Below are 16925 nucleotides of genomic sequence, written 5' to 3' on the forward strand. Positions count from 1 at the left end.
TTTATTTCCTTTTATTTTTAAACCACCAAAAGAGATGCATACTGTCTTCAAGGCCAAAGCAAATTTAGCAAACACTTGGGTGACATCCCTCCCTTTTTTTTTTTGCATTATTCTATGAGAGTTACTAGCTTGTTTATATTTTCTTTTGTTGTTGTTATTGTTTTCATTCCTTATGTATCTTTGTCTTTTTATTTCCCATCCTGGATTTAAAGGCTTTTAAAACACAATATGCAGTCAACAGTCAATTTTCCTTTTTCTACGGTGTTCCTCAGGAGTCAATCTTAGAACCCATTCGTTTTTCCGCATAAAGGTTAGGAATTACTGCTTTAGAGAAATGAGTCGGTTTCAAAAAAATGCCTCAAGATGACATCATCCTCATTACAGTGATTTTTTTTTTTATACATTTTTATTAATCACTGTGTAATTTTGTCTAATTTCACCTCTGCTTGTGGTGGGTTATACATTGGTGCCGCATATTGTTCCTGTTCAGCCGGTGCATTCAAAATGTGTTTGAACATGTTTCATCATCTTTCTAATACCTTGGCTCGCTGCTTCATTTTTGTGTGGGAGGCCATCATGTGTCGGAATGCAGCGTCCTGCCTTGAAGTGTATCGTGCTTTTATCAAGTCCTTGAAAACCAATGAGTAGAAACTCACATCAGGTGAACATTTAACTCCAAAAATCTTCAATTGGTTGTCTGCAAATTTGATGAGCGATCTTCCAGCATGTTCACTGTTTGGACCTTCAATGGAGGTCACCTATTTGGGTCAATCCGTTCGAGCCTCGTGCCAGCGTGCATCTTCTCGGAACGTCTTTGACATCCGCACATAGCGAGAGAGATCTGCGATTACACAGCGTGTGTGTAGGTGTGTGTGTGTGGGGGGGATCAAAGCGCAACGTGCACCGGACCTGGATTTCTTCCAGAGTCCGATAATCTGCTTCCTGCTTTTTATTTGTAGTTCTATTTTTAGCGCGACACATCTCTTCATCAATTGTCAACCTTCTAATAACCTTCTTCTATGTTTTTTTTTTTTTTTTGTGACAGTGATGCTGTTGGACACAACTGAGTCTACCTCTGAGCTGGGCTGGACCACTTACCCGGACACGGGGGTAAGGAACCACAACAGAAATATTTAACATATTGATATTTATGGTAACAATTTTAATTTGTTATTATAGTGGATGTGCAATTACCCTTTATTCTAGTATGGAAAAAAAAAAAGTTTTTGTGGGAAATTCAGACATTTCCCCCAAATCCCTGTTGGCCACCACGCCCCTGCTACAGTCCCGTTATAACTTCAAAGTTAGCTTCATCTCCGATTGACTGGCGACCAGTCCAGGGTTGCCCCCGCCTCACACACCAATCTAGTCGAGACAGGCTCCAGCAGGATAAGCAGCAGAAAATGAATAGATGGCGGGATTACAAGTGCAGATGTGCGCGTTGTCTCATCTACTGGAAGTCACTGCATGATTACAAGCTACTTCAAACTGGAAAGAGCAACACAAAAAAAAAGGCAAATTATACGGATGCTGTCGGGGCTTTTCTCCTCCATGACAGAAGTGAGCCTGTAAATGTGTAATTCCAAGGTGTGTTGAAAGCTGGCGACACACCACAAGACCAAAAAAAGTTTTGGTCTTAGACCCCCCCACCAACCCCCACATGTTCTTTGTCATGTGATTTCATCCATGATGAGATTGCAGTGATTAAAGCAGAGATTTGTCTTTCTCTACATGCGTGTCTGCGTGAGCATGTCTGCTTGCATGACTGTGCCAGGGTCATGTCCTGGGTCAGTAAAGTTCATTCATCTGTGAGTGATTCTGGCTCACTGTGTCTACTAATTATACACACACACACACACACACACACACACACACACACACACACACACACACACACACACACACACACACACACACACACACACACATACCTTTTATCAAATGTCATCATTAGTAAATGAAAAGTGATCAATAACTTCAAGAAAATTCAATTAGCCACTTTGTATAGTTTGGAAAGGCAAATAAAGATGTGTTTTGTTTCTGCTAATTGTTTATTTTTAAGTACTGCTTTCAATTTCGATTCTTAGAGCATTCTTTTCATGATTAGTGGAAGTCTAAACACAATGTTTACTCAAATGTTGGTGTTTTCTGTCTTTTGGTATTTTTGTAGACAGGCGCCGTTGTGGGTGTGAACACGGTCGACTCACTCCCCGTCCAATAAAAGCGACTCCACTTAATCCCTTTAAAATCATCACAGGAGAGGTTCTCGCACAAAGTCCTTGTGAAAAAAGTACTCTTAGTAATCCTCTGATTCATTTCTTTGTTGTTTTAAGTATATCAGGCCTAATTCAAATTCATATCTTTGTTGTTTTAAGCATTTCGGGCTCTAAAAAAAGAGATTTTATTCATGATATATTTTTTTATTAAATGACAGATTATTCATTTATCAGAAATGGTATCAGTTAAATATTAGAATCAACCTAAATTAAAAAAATAAACAATTTTAGCCCGAGCCTGAAACTGGCTCTAAAACTTACCCTACATTACAGCTTTGTTCAATGAGTCATGCTCAAAGAATTTATCCAACACTGACATCCTTCCCGAATGTCGTGTTTGTTTGCATGATGGCAAGTGCAAGTGAGACCAAGATATGTTTGGATGACCAAAGGCAAAAAAACAGATGCGGGAGGGGGGGCGAGGTACTATTAGTTGTATGTTTGAGTCCATGTGTGTCTTTCCGTACATTTCTCCCCACATGCCATCTTTTTTTTCCAAGGCTCGGGGGCACATGGAGATTCCGTGTCCTTGCTGTGTCTCCGTGCTCCAAATGACAGCCCGCCCCCTCCTTCCTCTTTCTCCTTCTTCTCGTCCTTTCAATCTTTCCTCCTTTCACATGCATACAACCACTTCTTTCGATCTCCCACTCGGAGTCCGTGCGACACAACTCATGACTTCAGTTAAAGCACTTTGCATTCTTATCACGCCTTTATCCCAATTCCATCACGTCCATATGTCTACTGAAACATGCGTGTGCGTGTCAGTGTGTGTCTTTATGTCCTGGTTTGGGCTCTGAGCCGCCACCCCGCCCTGTTCTTTTGTCACCGGAGGGATTACGAGGCTTGCCGGCATTTCAGATCAAATCAAATCATATATGTGAGTTGTTCCTATTTTTTCCGTTTGTAACTTATTATCTACCCCCACACCTCGAACACACACACACACACACACACGCACACACACACACAATCTGTAAGCCCGTTTTTTTTTTGTGGTGTGTGTGTTTTCCACACCGAGTCTGCGTGTGAGCGTCTGGACGTGAGTTGTGGCCTACAGCAGCTCCAAGCCAGTGTTTGCATTTTTCTATTTGTGTGTTTGGCTTTTTGTCTTGTTCGATGAATGGCTCCATGTGCATGTGTGAGCGTTGCTCTCCTTGCCCACACGCGATATTCATATCTCAATTGTAGAATGCAGATTTTCTTCTGTGTAGGTGTACCTAATGTTATGGCCAGTGAGTGTTTGCATGTTGCTTCCCTCCAGTTCTCTCCTTTTGCCTGAAATTCCATTCCATTCCTTTTATTGTGACAGCACGGCCGAGTCTTTGTATCTGTGTGTCATCATTATTTTAATTGGACCAAATGTTGTGCAATGATTCCGATTTTTGTCACGGTCGCACAAAGAGTGTTCCCGCCCATTCGGCCTGCCATTGTTGCTTGGAGAATGATGAGCATGTTTAATACATCATTCCTCAACGTTACGACATAAAAGGACCGAAGGCTGCGCAAGCCTTTTTTTTCACACTGCCAGCGAATAATTGGTGAAGCTAAACCACGGAGACTGTATTTGCATTTTGACTCGTCGGCTTTGGCGCCGCCGGGTTTTCTCCATGAATGAAGTGCTCAAAAGCCATTATGGCATTGATAGTATTAAGATTCACCAAAATGACACCGCTGGCCTCTGTTTATGTTCATGTTATGCGATAGTTACGCAAGCGTCCAAGTGAACTTAGATGGAAATGAAATGGCAGGAGAACAAAGTCAGAGCTAGCTTGGGGTGAGCTAAAAACATTGATGAAGTAAAAAAAAAAAAAAAAAAAATGGCCGCTTTGTAAGTCTTGTCATCATGTACTCTAACAAGCATTTTAAAGCCCGCCATGTTTGTGTTCCTTCCAGTGGGACGAAGTGAGCATCCTGGATGACCGCGGGAGGCTCATCCGGACGTTTGAGGTTTGCAACGTCAACCAGAACTCGCGCACCAAAGACAACTGGTTGGCCACGCCCTTCTTGTATCGCCACGACGCCCCACGGGTCTTCGTCACCCTGCGCTTCTCGGTGCGGGATTGCGCCAGCCTGCGGAACCCGTCGCCCACCTGCCGGGAGACGCTCACCTTGTACTACAAGCAGGCCGACAGCCAGCGGGAACTGGAGAAGACTTGGGCGCCGGAGGTCAGGCCGAGGCCTCCATATACTGTACACAGACACGACGATATGTCCGGCATTTTTATCTCCCGCATTTTATTTTTTTGTTCAAGGTGCCTCGAGTTACAAGTGACCTGACTTGTGAATTTGTTGAGATTTACGTTGACTTTCAAATTTCAATTTGAGATACCAGCACTGTATGGTAGCAATTTACTCAACTCACGTCACAACAAGCCGCAGTTTGGAAAAGTGAAAAAAAAAACCTTCAAATATATTTGCTGTCAAGTGAACTTAGCTAGCCCGCGCAACCTGGATGCTAACCTACAATTCAAAATTGCATAGACACGCAAGATAACAATTAGCTCTGACGTCTGAACCCAAAGACGGCTAGAACAAGTGTGGACAGACCATATCAGGCATCCATTTGTAATCCTTTATGAAGAACAAATCCTAACAGTGCTGTACTGATGAGTTGAGACTCAGTGAAAAGTATATCATATATACCGTATTTTCCAGACTATTAGGCACACCTTCAATGAATGGCCCATTTTAAAACGTTGTCCTTATATAAGGCGCACCGGACTATAAGGCGCACCATTAATGCATCATGTCAGATTTTTAATCTAAGTCAAATCATTCTCCATTTTATCTTTTTTATTTCAACTTCAGATGCAACAAATTACTTTGAAACCACAAAATAATGATCCATAGTCTTTTTGATTCATAGTCTTCAGCAGGCCACTTGTGATTGATTTCATGACACAATGCTTCGGGCCAGTTTAAATTTAGGAATTTGGTCCATATATAAGGCGCACCGGACTATAAGACGCACCGTCGACTTTTGAGAAAATATTTGGTTTTTAGGTGCGCCTTATAGTCCGGAAAATACTGTAGTTTACTTTACAACACAATCAGTGACAATACCTTGCACTCCACATACGTCAACATCTTCATATTGAAAAACTAATACGTAAACTTATAAAAACTAATTATACTGAAACATTCCAAGACACTATAAACTACTTTGTTGCATATAATTCTTGACACGTGTATTCTTGATAGCGATAACACCCAACATTTGCCGTTCGCACGCTAATGTCACCCTTGTTGTACAAGCAAGTAATTGCCTAATCATGCTCATCATTTGCGTTCTTGCCGAGAGGAGACGACGCCTTACATCACATTGATGTGAAGCTAATAAGCTACGATTCACAGGGTACGGAAATATGTCGCTGTCATCTCTCAAAACATCACCGCCATCCAACTAATTGCCTCTAAAGGCTTCCTAAGTGGCTGTGGCGGCCTTTGCAAAGATGTTTTATTTAGTTCACTAAGAAGTTTTCTCTGCTTTTTCCGCCCATTTTGGGACCCAACGTCTCGGCAGTAAGGGGGGGGGGGGGTATTTGTAAGATGAGTGTGTCGTTCTTTGGAGAGATGAGAAGCCTTTTTTAACATGCAAATCAAAGTCTGATGAGGAAGGAGTAGGAAGCGCTGAAAGTCGACAAGAGGGCTTGAACGCAAATTCCTGCGGCGACCTGCTTGGAGCCGAATCAACATTTGCCTTGTTCTTCACTTTGTCTTGCATTCAAATTTAGTCAGATCAAATCCATGGTATATTTTGAGGACATGACAATAAACCCACAAAAAAATAAATAATGAAAATGCTGTAGTTTGCATGCCAGACCATTAGGCGGCAATGGTAATAGTTGATATATTGTCCACAAGTGAGTAATTGAACAGTTGAGTGTATTAGTGGTCAAAATTAACGCGTCCATCTACTGTGTCAATATTTCATATAAGATTATATATCACGTGCTTATGATTGTATTTATTTTAACTTTCTGAGTCATTCATTAATTTCTGAACTGAAATCGGAAGCGTTTGTACAAAAGGCGAATGCTAATACTAATTTCACGGGTGCAGCCATCTTGGAAGATTTAAGTGGTTGTGCTGATGAATCGGGCAAGTGGAAAAAAAAAGTGCTGCTCCCTATATGTCAATATTGGAACTAAAGACAACCTTTTACATTTTCTCCATCTCAGAAAAGTCCAGAACAAAAAGAACCAAAAAACTGTTCTTATTTCTGTTTTGCTTTTTTTAATATCACAATTCCATTTTTGTCTTTTTATTTTGTTTATGTTAAAAATGCTACAGAGTAGTTGATATCATCTGCTGTCTATTGATGTAATTAATATTCTCTTATGTCCTCGCAGCCCTCCAGCGGCGAGAAGGATAGCAGGGAGGGCTGGGTGAAGATTGATACCATTGCAGCAGACAAGAGTTTTTCCAAGGTGGAGCCCAGTTCACCACATCAGTACCAACCCAACCGCTACAGCCGCATCAACATCAAGACACGCAGCTTCGCCCCGCTCACACGCAACGGGTAAAGACGCGTGTGCCCCGCTCCGCTCCACAATACGAGAACTTTGGCTCATGTGACCTCCCTCGGCAGATTTGTTTTGGCCGTTGTGGACAGCGGCGCCTGCGTTTCCCTCATGGGAGTGTCGGTCTTCTACCGCCGCTGTCCCGCCACCAGCCTCTACTTGGCGTCCTACCCGGCCACCCCCTCCGGGGCCGAGCCCACGGCTCTGGTGCCTGTGGGTGGAACCTGTGTCCCCCACAGCAAGGCCCAAGGGGGCAGCGGACCTCGCATGCACTGCAACGCCGAGGGCGAGTGGATGGTGCCCGTGGGCGTCTGCGTCTGCGATGAGGGCTTTGAACCCAACCTTAACGGATCCGCCTGTTTGGGTAAGCCAACACCTTCATGTGGAAGGATTAAAAGTGCCTCCATGATGCCTGCTCTGATTGGAGAGGAATAGAAATGACTTTGGCGATGTTTTGTCGCATAAAAGATAAGCAAAAGGACTGCGGTCATCTTGTGATAGTGGATAGAGATACTGTCAATTTTGGTCCACAACTTGAACTCGTGGTGATGGAAAGTTCAGATGCAAGCAAAGTTAAGATGGGATGCTTGAGCAAATATTTTATATCGGAGAAATTGAGCACACCGGTATGGAATCGCAGAACGTATCCACCAGATGTTATCCAATTCTTTCAAGTTTGATTGATTGGATTGGATATTGATTCCGTTTTGAAAGATTTGTATTCAGTTGGCCTCAGTATAAAAGTGAGTCAGTGAATATTCAGTCCAATTCAGCTATCACGCTGGAAATTGCACAAGCTGGACTAAAGAGCATGCCACCGTTATGAGCATACACACACGCTTCGGAATCCTTCGCCATCTATTTAAAACATTCCGCCGGCAACTGCGTCCATATGGTCCAACTCGTAAGAGAGCACAGCAAATCGTAACACAGCCATCGTAGTTTGGGAAATAATGACGACATCGTCTATCCGGGGCTTGCACGTCTGTTAGTTTTGTTTTGGAGGACAATGAAGAGATGAGCGAACAGTGACGAGATATAAGAAGAGGACAGCGGGGGGGAGACGAGTCATCATGTGAGCGGGCTGTGACACATTTAGGTCACGAGGACGTAAAGGCCACTCGTCTGTGAGCAAATGATGGAAACAGTGGGGGTTGGCAAAGCAACGGCTGGTGGTCGGCATTGATTGACCAGTATAAGATGCAACTTAAACAAATGGTTGTCTTTTTCAAGCGTATGCACACGGAATGCAAATTATATTCAAATCTATCTGCGGAAGTTTTTTTTTTTTTTTTTAATTGTCTGTCTAATTGGGTTTACCGGATGTACGCTAGCAAGCAAAGTTCTTCCCGAATTTTGCTGCCAAAATCCGGAGGCTCATGACAATGACTGTTTCAGTCGCACCAACTCAGCTGTGAAATATGTCAAGGCTTTTTCTCTCGTCCTAACTTGATGAAAGGCACTTCCGAGCGGTCTCAAGGTTGCGAACGTATTTGGACGAGCGACAAAATGGCGATTAAGTCATCACTGGTAATTAAACATTGCCAGATGACGGTTTGGACGGCGTGGACGTGCAAGCTTTTATTTTCTGGCACATTTGTAAATGTCAATGGCTGCTCCGATCCAAACTTTACAAACGTCGGCGAAATGTTAATTGTTTTGACACCTCACTTGAAAAAAGAACACGTACTTCTGTCACTGTTAAGTGCGTCTGCTTATTTGCATTTCAGCTCGCCACTTGTTTTTAACAGGTAGGAGGCACTTTGCAAGCGACTGCTTTCCATCGCTTATTTTCCAAATGTCACAACGAAACAAAACAAACTCCATTAAAGCTATTTTTTTTGTGGCTGATCGACATATGTTTCCATAATATTATTAATTGTTGACTATTTAGTTTTGTACTCCCCCCCCGACACAACCTTGGAAACTTTAAGAGTGATGACGAAGCGTCACAAAGGCAAAGCTTTGCTATTTTGCACCCAGAAAAACACAGCTGACATTTTGGCAGAAAGCAATTGAAAAAGTTCCATTTTAATTATTCATCAAAGAGTTTGTCACAAGCAAGTAGAGCGGAACATCCGCCCGCGCTATACCGTCACGGTGACATTCGGAAGCTTGTTTTCGTGCCGAATCTCCTCTCTTCTCGTTTGAAAGCGCACACGTGGCCGGCTGCCGGATGTTGTTTGGGTTCTGGCCGACTGATGAATCTCTTCTTGACATTTGTGAGGCCTCGTGTGGGTGAACGAGAAGCTTAGAAGGGCATTCGCGCGAAATAGGATTGACTGAGCAGGGGAAAACAATTATGCATCAATGAAAATGTAGCCTTGACTGGCTGGCTACGTGTTTGTTGCGTGACCTGAGTTGAGGTCGTCGACAAGTTACTTTTTTTTTTTTTCTGTTTGATAAACTGATTGAAAAAAATGTCTCTCCTCCCTCCACCCTAAACACGAACGAAGGGATGGCATTTTGTTCGTGGTAGGCTATATTAGATTAGCTAACGACTATATTCAATTAGCTAATCATGTTTACTTTACCATAGATGTGCAGTTGTGTACTTTCTGTTATTCAGTTTCAAATGATCCCAAATTTTCCACATTCCTTGTCTTAAGCACGATTTCCTCCTGCCTTGCGCTTATTACAGTCTGCGGTAGTCGACGAGCATCTGAAAGTTGGAAAAACAATCGAGCAGTGACGGAGTGACGTAGCGATATAGCGCTAGACGAGTTCCGCACGAATACTTCACTTTTGTTTGGCAGTAGCGTGCAGTGATGTGATCTCAAATATGCACCTTGGCTCGATAAAGATTGGAAAACACGGCGTGCACTAAGTATTCCTACAGGAAGGGAAAATTGCAGCAAAAATGGACTCGGCCCTCTTTATTTCCGCTATAGCTAATCTATTGAGAACATTTTGGAGCGTGTCTGTTGAAAACATTTGCAGTGTCCAAGGTCGCTGATTTTAGCTGAAAGGGTGGCTGCCTTGACATCATCTTCTTTCTTCGTCTTCACTCACTAGTTCGTATTTACTCGTTCCCAACATCATCATGTACACAAGAGAAAGGGAAACAAAAGAAAGGACATGATTTGTCGGCCAGTTGCTGAGCGAATGTGTGATTCATTGGATGCTGTGTGCTTGCATCTGTGCCTGAGTGCGTGCGTACGTGTGTGTGTGTGCGCGACAGATTATGTCGGGAGTCGAAAGAGAGAGAACGAGAACAAGAAGAAAAAGTGGGTCACTGATCCAGGCAGCAGCAAAGTATTATGTCGAGATCACAAAATTACACATCCAGCTGCCCTCATGTCTCTCTCTTTGAATAGCACCTTGCTTTTTTTTTTTTTTTTAAATCCCGCTCTTCCCAAATAGAAACAAGAAGGTTCAGTGCAATTTAAACCACGCCGAGCGTAATACCGATCAGGCCAGTTTGTGAATCCACCAAGGTTATTATAGAGAACAAAAAGTCAAATAAAAAATTGTTCATAAATTAAAACAATTACCACAAAAATGAGCTGAAACTACATTTAACATTTAGAAAATTAACTAAAGCCATCATTACAGAAAAAAATACTTCATTTTTTTTCTTGATTGCACAATATAAAGAAAGCTTCTTTGTCTTGCACTCAACAAATACTCAATGCATAATTTTCATCCAATTCATGTTTCATGTCAAACATGTAAGCCAACACGTCGGCCAATGTACTCATGGAGCATTAAAGATGGAGGAAAGCTGCCGTTAACATTGTCTTCCTTCCTTTTTATCTTCGTTCCTTCCTCCAAGTCAAGAACTCCCATGGCCGCTTTGGGTGCTCTGTTTTGCCCTTTCCCATCTTCACACCTGTATAAAAGCCACGCTCTAGTCCAGCTGACAAGCAAGAACACCAAAAGGCTTTTATCACGTCATTCTCTCTTTTTCTTTTACTTCCTGCTCCTTCTTCCTTTCCTTTTGCATAGCGCTTGAGCACATACCCCAAAGAATGTCTGTGCACATGCCCACAATGGTGCAATCCTCATGCACCCCCTCCCTTTTTGTTTTATTTTTATTTTTTATAGTTAATAAAGGTTTGTTTTTGATTGTTCCTCCCATCGGGTGCTGAAATAAGTATGGCCTTTGCAGGCATGGCAACTCATCAACACTCAATCGTCTTGCAGCGGCAGCTCGGGACAAACGAGGCCGCGAGCGCGGCGACGGGCGCGTTTAGCCTCGACCTCGGCGTTGGGTCGACACACGTGTGACGTTAGCGCTTGACGCACGCTACACATTTGGAAGCAGTCAAATATATTAGCCGACAGTTTTATACTAGCAGACAAATTCCATTCATTTTATCACTTTATTTTTTTAGTCAATCTTTTCCTTCATGTGTTTTCAATAATAACAGCTTGTGGGAGTTCCGCCTTAATATTGATTCAAGCGTTTCCCTTTCCAAGCGTCCAAATTGGAGCCCGAGCTAAGAAGGATTAGCGATGTTCCTCCAAATGTGGTGCTTTCGTTCAAATAGGTCGCCTCTACCCTCAGCAAAACAACATGGCGGCCAGCACAACATGTGCGGCTCTTGCGCGGCGGCCGGTGGCCTGGCAAGACGCCGGCCACCGTTTTAGCCTTTCAGCAGCAGAACACAACTTACTGCTAATAACAGGCCTCGCCTTTCACCACTAATTCACAAGAATTGGATGCTCGGCCCCAAAATCATTTTTGCTGTGGTTGCATTTGTCTGTGAGGGAAAATACCAAACAGCCCGTGTTTCCTCCTGGGGAGGAGAGGAGGGAAAATGCAATGTAATATAGTAATAATTATTAGTTATTTATTATTATTATTATTATTATTATTATTATTATTATTATTATATTGTTAGTATGTAGTTAATGTCATTATTTTTTTCACATTATTCACCAAAAAAAATATTTAAAATGTTCCAGGAAATATTAAAAAAATCAGTGGTAGGCATATATTTTGAAACGGTGAAATTAAATTTTTTTAAAACAATGTCATGTGAACGGTCTTTTTTTTCTTCTTTTTTTTTAAACATTGACAGTTGTAATTATTTATTATATTATTGTTGCTCCACGTTGAGAGGAGCCAGATGAGGTGGCTCGGGCATCTCATTAGGATGTCTCCTGGACGCCTCCCTGGGGAGGTGTTCTGGGCATGTCCCACTCGTAGGAGACCCCGGGGACGACCCAGGACGCGCTGGAGAGACTATGTCTCTCGGCTGGCCTGGGAACGCCTTGGGATCCCCCGGGATGAGCTGGATGAATTGGCTGGGGAGAGGAAAGTATGGGAGTCCGGATAAGCGGAAGAAGATGAATGGATGGATGGATGGATATATATATTATTGTTATTATTGATTAACTGAAAGACTATTGTTTTGTGTCGTCCCGCAGGCTGCTCAGTGGGCTACTTCAAGCCGGCCTCGGGTTCCGCTCCCTGCTCGGTGTGCCCCCCCAACAGCAGAACAAGCCACGAGGGCTCCAGTGTGTGCGAATGTCGCAGCGGCTTCTACCGGGCGGCTGGCGACGCCAACTCGTCGGCCTGCACAAGTGAGCCTTTTGTGCGCTTTTGTCGGTCACGCTCCGAGGGAGTCCCACGCTCGTTTATCTTGCTCACGCCGCAGCGAGATGCCACATCCATCATCTGCTCGTTCTTACAGATCTTTAATTGAGACGTTTGGTCTCCTCACTTCACATTTGTCAACACATACGCGGGTCAGTCGTAAATCCATCTTCTTTTTTTGACAGCGTTTGTTCTCATTTGGGTAAACTGGGGCCCATCTGGGTCGACTTTAGCCATGACGCGGGGCTGCAACAAAAATAACTAGTCGAACACACATCCAAACACTACAATATGGACAATTGAGTGCATGTTTTCCAACATTCCTTAAATGTCCATGCTCGCATGTTTTATTGATCCAAACTCACTTTTACTCTCGACGCAGCTCCTCCCTCGGCTCCAGTGTCCTTGTCGTGGGAGTACGAGAGCGGCGACGGCGGCGGGGTGTCTTTAAGGTGGCGCCCCCCGGTGGATATGGGAGGCCGCAGTGAAGTCTGGTACGGAGTGGTGTGTCGCATCTGCCCCTCGCCCACCATCACCAACCCGGCGTCGTGCTCCTGGTGCGGGGAAGGTGTCACCTTCAGCCCCCTCCAGACCAACCTCAAGCAAACCAGCGTGACCCTCAACAACCTGCTCACCAGAGTCACCTACCTCATACAGGTGAGTTATCAGGTTTACAGCCTGGGTCGGGGTTGACATCCTGCTTAGATACTCAAAGGAGGTATGTGTTGTTCTCGCTGTGCCAGGTGCAAGCCATGAATGAAGTGTCGGCTCTGAGCCCGTTCCCGGCTCGTTACTCAAGCATAAATTTTACCACGAGCCAGTCAGGTGAGTTGGGACGGACGTGATGAAAAACGAGGAGATGAAAGTGAAGCCCAGCTTTTGATGTTAATGTATTTGTGTTTGGTACTGGCATGAAGAGCGCCCCCGCTGCACTCCTCCTCTTCCTCCTCCTCTTTCCGCTCTCGCTGTCCAGGCAGGAAGGTTGCTTGAGGTTACAGTATTCAGTCAGATCCCATTATAGTCTCTGTGGGATGACTAAAAGGCTGAAATGAATGAGGAAGGGAGATTATGTTGCATGTTGGCAAACAAATTGAAATGACACCTTTGAATTTGCCAATGATTGTATCCCACAGTTCCCAGTACAGTTCCCATGATGCACCAGCTGAGCCGGGCCCCGGATTCCATCACCCTGTCATGGCCGCAGCCTGACAGACCCAACGGCGACATTCTGGAGTACCAGCTCAGATACTTTGATAAGGTGTGCGTACCGGGGTAGGCGGGGCTAATCCCAAGAATCAGCAGATGTTTTACGATTAACTCCGTGGTGGCTTTGACAGGCCTCGGACGTGGACAGCGCGGTCAGCGTGTACAGCGAGACCAACACTCTAACCGTAGGCTCGCTCATCGCGGGCTCCATCTACGCCTTCCAGATCCGAGCTCGTAACGAGCGCGGCTTCGGTCCTTATAGCAACACCGTCTACTTCACCACATTGCCTCTTGGTAAGGCCCAAAATGAGTCCTGGAGGCTAACATGGTATCTATTCATCATTATATTATTATTATTATTATTATTATTTCCATCTTCTCTTCCACAGAAGAACATTCACAGCAGGTCCAAAATCAGCTTCCTCTGCTAGTTGGCTCAGTGATGGGAGGGGCGGCATTTCTGCTGGTGGTGGCGGCCATTGTGGTGGTGGTGGTCTTTCGCAGGTGAGTCGGTGGACCAACGTAACAAGACCAAACGCATATCGTGCAATTAACGTGTTTGCTTTTGTGCATCAGTAAAAGAAGGGCAAGTCCATACAGCGACAGGCTCCAGAGGTACATCAGTAACAGAGGTGGGAGGATGCACTTTTTTTTTTCAAGTTTCTTTTTACCCCTTTGACTGCAGTTGACATATGTTTTCGTCAAACACGAGACAGAAGTTTTAAATCCTAAGAATAACAGAAATTTATTTTTAAAAAATTCCCGGCTGTCGTTCTAAAGTAACCTTTCGTTAGTACTATGTGATTTACGTGCATGTGCATGCTCCCTCTAGTGGTGACTTAGAATCAATCTGTTTCTCCAGGTGGTGTGAAATATTACGTGGACCCCTCCACTTACGAGGACCCTGCCGAGGCCGTCAAAGAATTCGCCCGAGAGATTGAGTCCACTCACCTGAAGATCGAGGAGGTGATTGGTGCGGGTAAGTCTCATTTCTCTCAGAATGGGCCAGTGATTGTTTGACGGTGATGATGAGCAATGCTTCTTCTCCTATGCAGCCCAGTTCGGGGAGGTGTCCAGAGGCCGCTACCGTCCGCCGGGCCGCCGGGAGTTGCTGGTCGCCGTCAAAACTTTGCGCTTGGGTGCGTCTGACAGAGAGAAGGGCATGTTCCTGAGTGAGGCGGGGGTCTTGGGACAGTTTGACCACCCCAACGTGCTCAAGTTAGAGGGCGTGATTACCCGTGTTCCCTCGGCAAGGATAATCACAGAGTTCATGGAGAACGGACCCCTGGATTCCTTCCTCAGGGTGAGACGATCAAACAGAGAACGTATGTTTGACCTTTATTAACTTTTTGTCGCCCTCTATAGGAGAACGAGGGTCAATTTAGCGTCCTCCAGCTGGTGGGGATGCTCCGAGGTGTCGGCGCTGGGATGCGTTACCTGTCGGAGAGGAACTTTGTCCACAGGGACCTGGCGGCCAGAAACGTGCTGGTCAACTCCAACCTGGTGTGCAAAGTGTCTGACTTCGGCCTATCCCGACTCATGAGGGGCCTGGACCACAACATACCGACATACACGGCCTCGCTGGTGCGTACCAAGGGATCGGAACTTCCCTCTAAGTGAAATGTGGAGTACTTGAGCAGCTCCCGTTGTCCTGCGTCAGGGGAGCAAGATCCCTGTGAGGTGGACGGCTCCGGAAGCCTTTCAGCATCGCAAGTTCAGCTCGGCCAGTGACGTCTGGAGCTTCGGCATCCTCATGTGGGAAGTCATGTCGTACGGAGAGCGGCCTTACTGGGACATGAGTAATCAAGAAGTGGGTACCAAGGAGCTTTTTAGTCTTTACTTTTATGGGAGATGAATGGTTTTGAGATTTACTTTTGCTCGGGGGTCTATGTGAGTCCTTTTGTCAATTTTCGACATGTCCACAGGTGATGAAGGCCGTAGCGGAGCAGTTCCGCCTCCCCGCCCCCACCGGCTGCCCCTCAGCTCTCCACTCGCTGATGCTTCAATGCTGGCAGGCCGAGCGAGAGGACAGGCCGAGCTTCGAGTCCATCCTGTCCTCCATGGACCGCCTCATTAGGAATCCCGTGTCCCTCAAGACGGACATAACACGGTAAGACCCACGTTCAGAGTCTCCACACAGAGGGGCTTTGATTTGTTTTATCTTGCATCTGTAGAAGCTGCTCGCAGCCGCTGCTAAGCCCCACCCCCACAGACTTCTCATCAGTGTCCACAGTCAGCGATTGGCTACGGGCGCTGAGGATGGAGCGATATCAAGACGAGTTCGCTCGGGCGCATTTGGACACGTTGGACAGAGTCAGCCGCCTCACCGTGGAGTGAGTTCAGCCAAAATCCCGCAGGGGGGTGCGGGGTTTCGTCAACCTTTACCTCCAACTCTCCTGACTCTTGTGCTGTCTCCCATCAGAGACATCCAGAACCTTGGCGTGAACCTGCTGGGTCACCAGAGGAAGATCTTCAACGCTGCCCAACAACTCAAGGCCCATCTGACTCAAGGTCAGGTGGAGGTTTAAGTGCAAGGCCCAAAACCTGAAGGAAACCAGCATGTACTTCCACTGACTCTCGACACGACATTCAAAGTCTCGTCCGGGGACTGAAAGGAGCGAAGAAGTGCACTATGGGAAATGAAGTCCGGCCAAGAGGAAGACGATATCTCGTTTCAGACGAAATCAGACTGGATTGTCTTCCTCTCCTTCGCGTCTCCTTTTCGCCCCCCCTCGTCCACATTCAGAACGTTGTCGCTATTATTTGACATTTTTATTTTGATAATCTATCAGCGGAGGTTGCCCTGAGCAAAGAATTGCGACAAGACAATAATCAAAGTATTTTTTGCGCGTTCGACTTTATTTCACCAAAGGCTGGAAAGTGTTGCTGCCTTTCAAGGTTCTTCTGCGTAGTTGCTTTAAACTTGAGGAGGGGGAAAAAAAAAGATTTTAGTCACCCCGAAAGCCATGTTTTCCCCAGGACATATCCGTGGTCGGACTGCAACCACGTTCGTAACACTTTTATTCTCACTTTCTGTGGCAAAATGAAATTTTTTGGTGTAAACAGCACCCCACGAGGTTTCGTACTGTAGAGAATTCTCACGCTTCACTTTGTTTTTCTTTGGACTGCAAAACACCGAGAGCTCTTGTGATCGAATTGGATCGGACTCACACTTGAAGGGAATGACCGCGTGTGTGCGCGTGCGTGTGTCAGCTTACACGTAAATAGCTGTGTTTACATGTATGAGTGAGTGTTCACCGCAATTGTGAAACATTTGTAAAATAAATGAAAAGATTTTATTTAACATATATGACTGTCATTTTTTTTTAACAGTACTCCCTCATGTGTGGATTTGAACAAACATTGAAAAATCAA

At 45.0% G+C, this 16925-nt stretch overlaps 1 protein-coding gene across 1 annotated transcript; it reads left to right on the top strand.

Moving 5' to 3' along the window:
- The first annotated feature begins 1047 nt into the window (after positions 1 to 1047).
- On the top strand, positions 1048 to 16795 carry ephb6 (eph receptor B6). The gene is made up of 18 exons (XM_085917842.1): positions 1048 to 1110; positions 4170 to 4442; positions 6629 to 6798; positions 6868 to 7163; positions 12176 to 12331; positions 12727 to 13001; positions 13088 to 13169; positions 13478 to 13602; positions 13682 to 13844; positions 13940 to 14054; positions 14127 to 14182; positions 14413 to 14529; positions 14606 to 14853; positions 14916 to 15134; positions 15211 to 15360; positions 15476 to 15660; positions 15725 to 15883; positions 15973 to 16795. The coding sequence occupies exons 1-18, from the start codon at positions 1048 to 1050 to the stop codon at positions 16076 to 16078; spliced, it is 2958 nt and encodes a 985-aa protein (XP_085773968.1). The 3' UTR covers positions 16079 to 16795.
- Positions 16796 to 16925: the final 130 nt, after the last annotated feature.

This window comes from Syngnathus leptorhynchus, chromosome 8 (genome assembly GCF_054491065.1).
Source record: "Syngnathus leptorhynchus isolate UIUO chromosome 8, UIUO_Slep, whole genome shotgun sequence".
Classification (NCBI taxonomy): Eukaryota; Metazoa; Chordata; class Actinopteri; order Syngnathiformes; family Syngnathidae; genus Syngnathus; species Syngnathus leptorhynchus.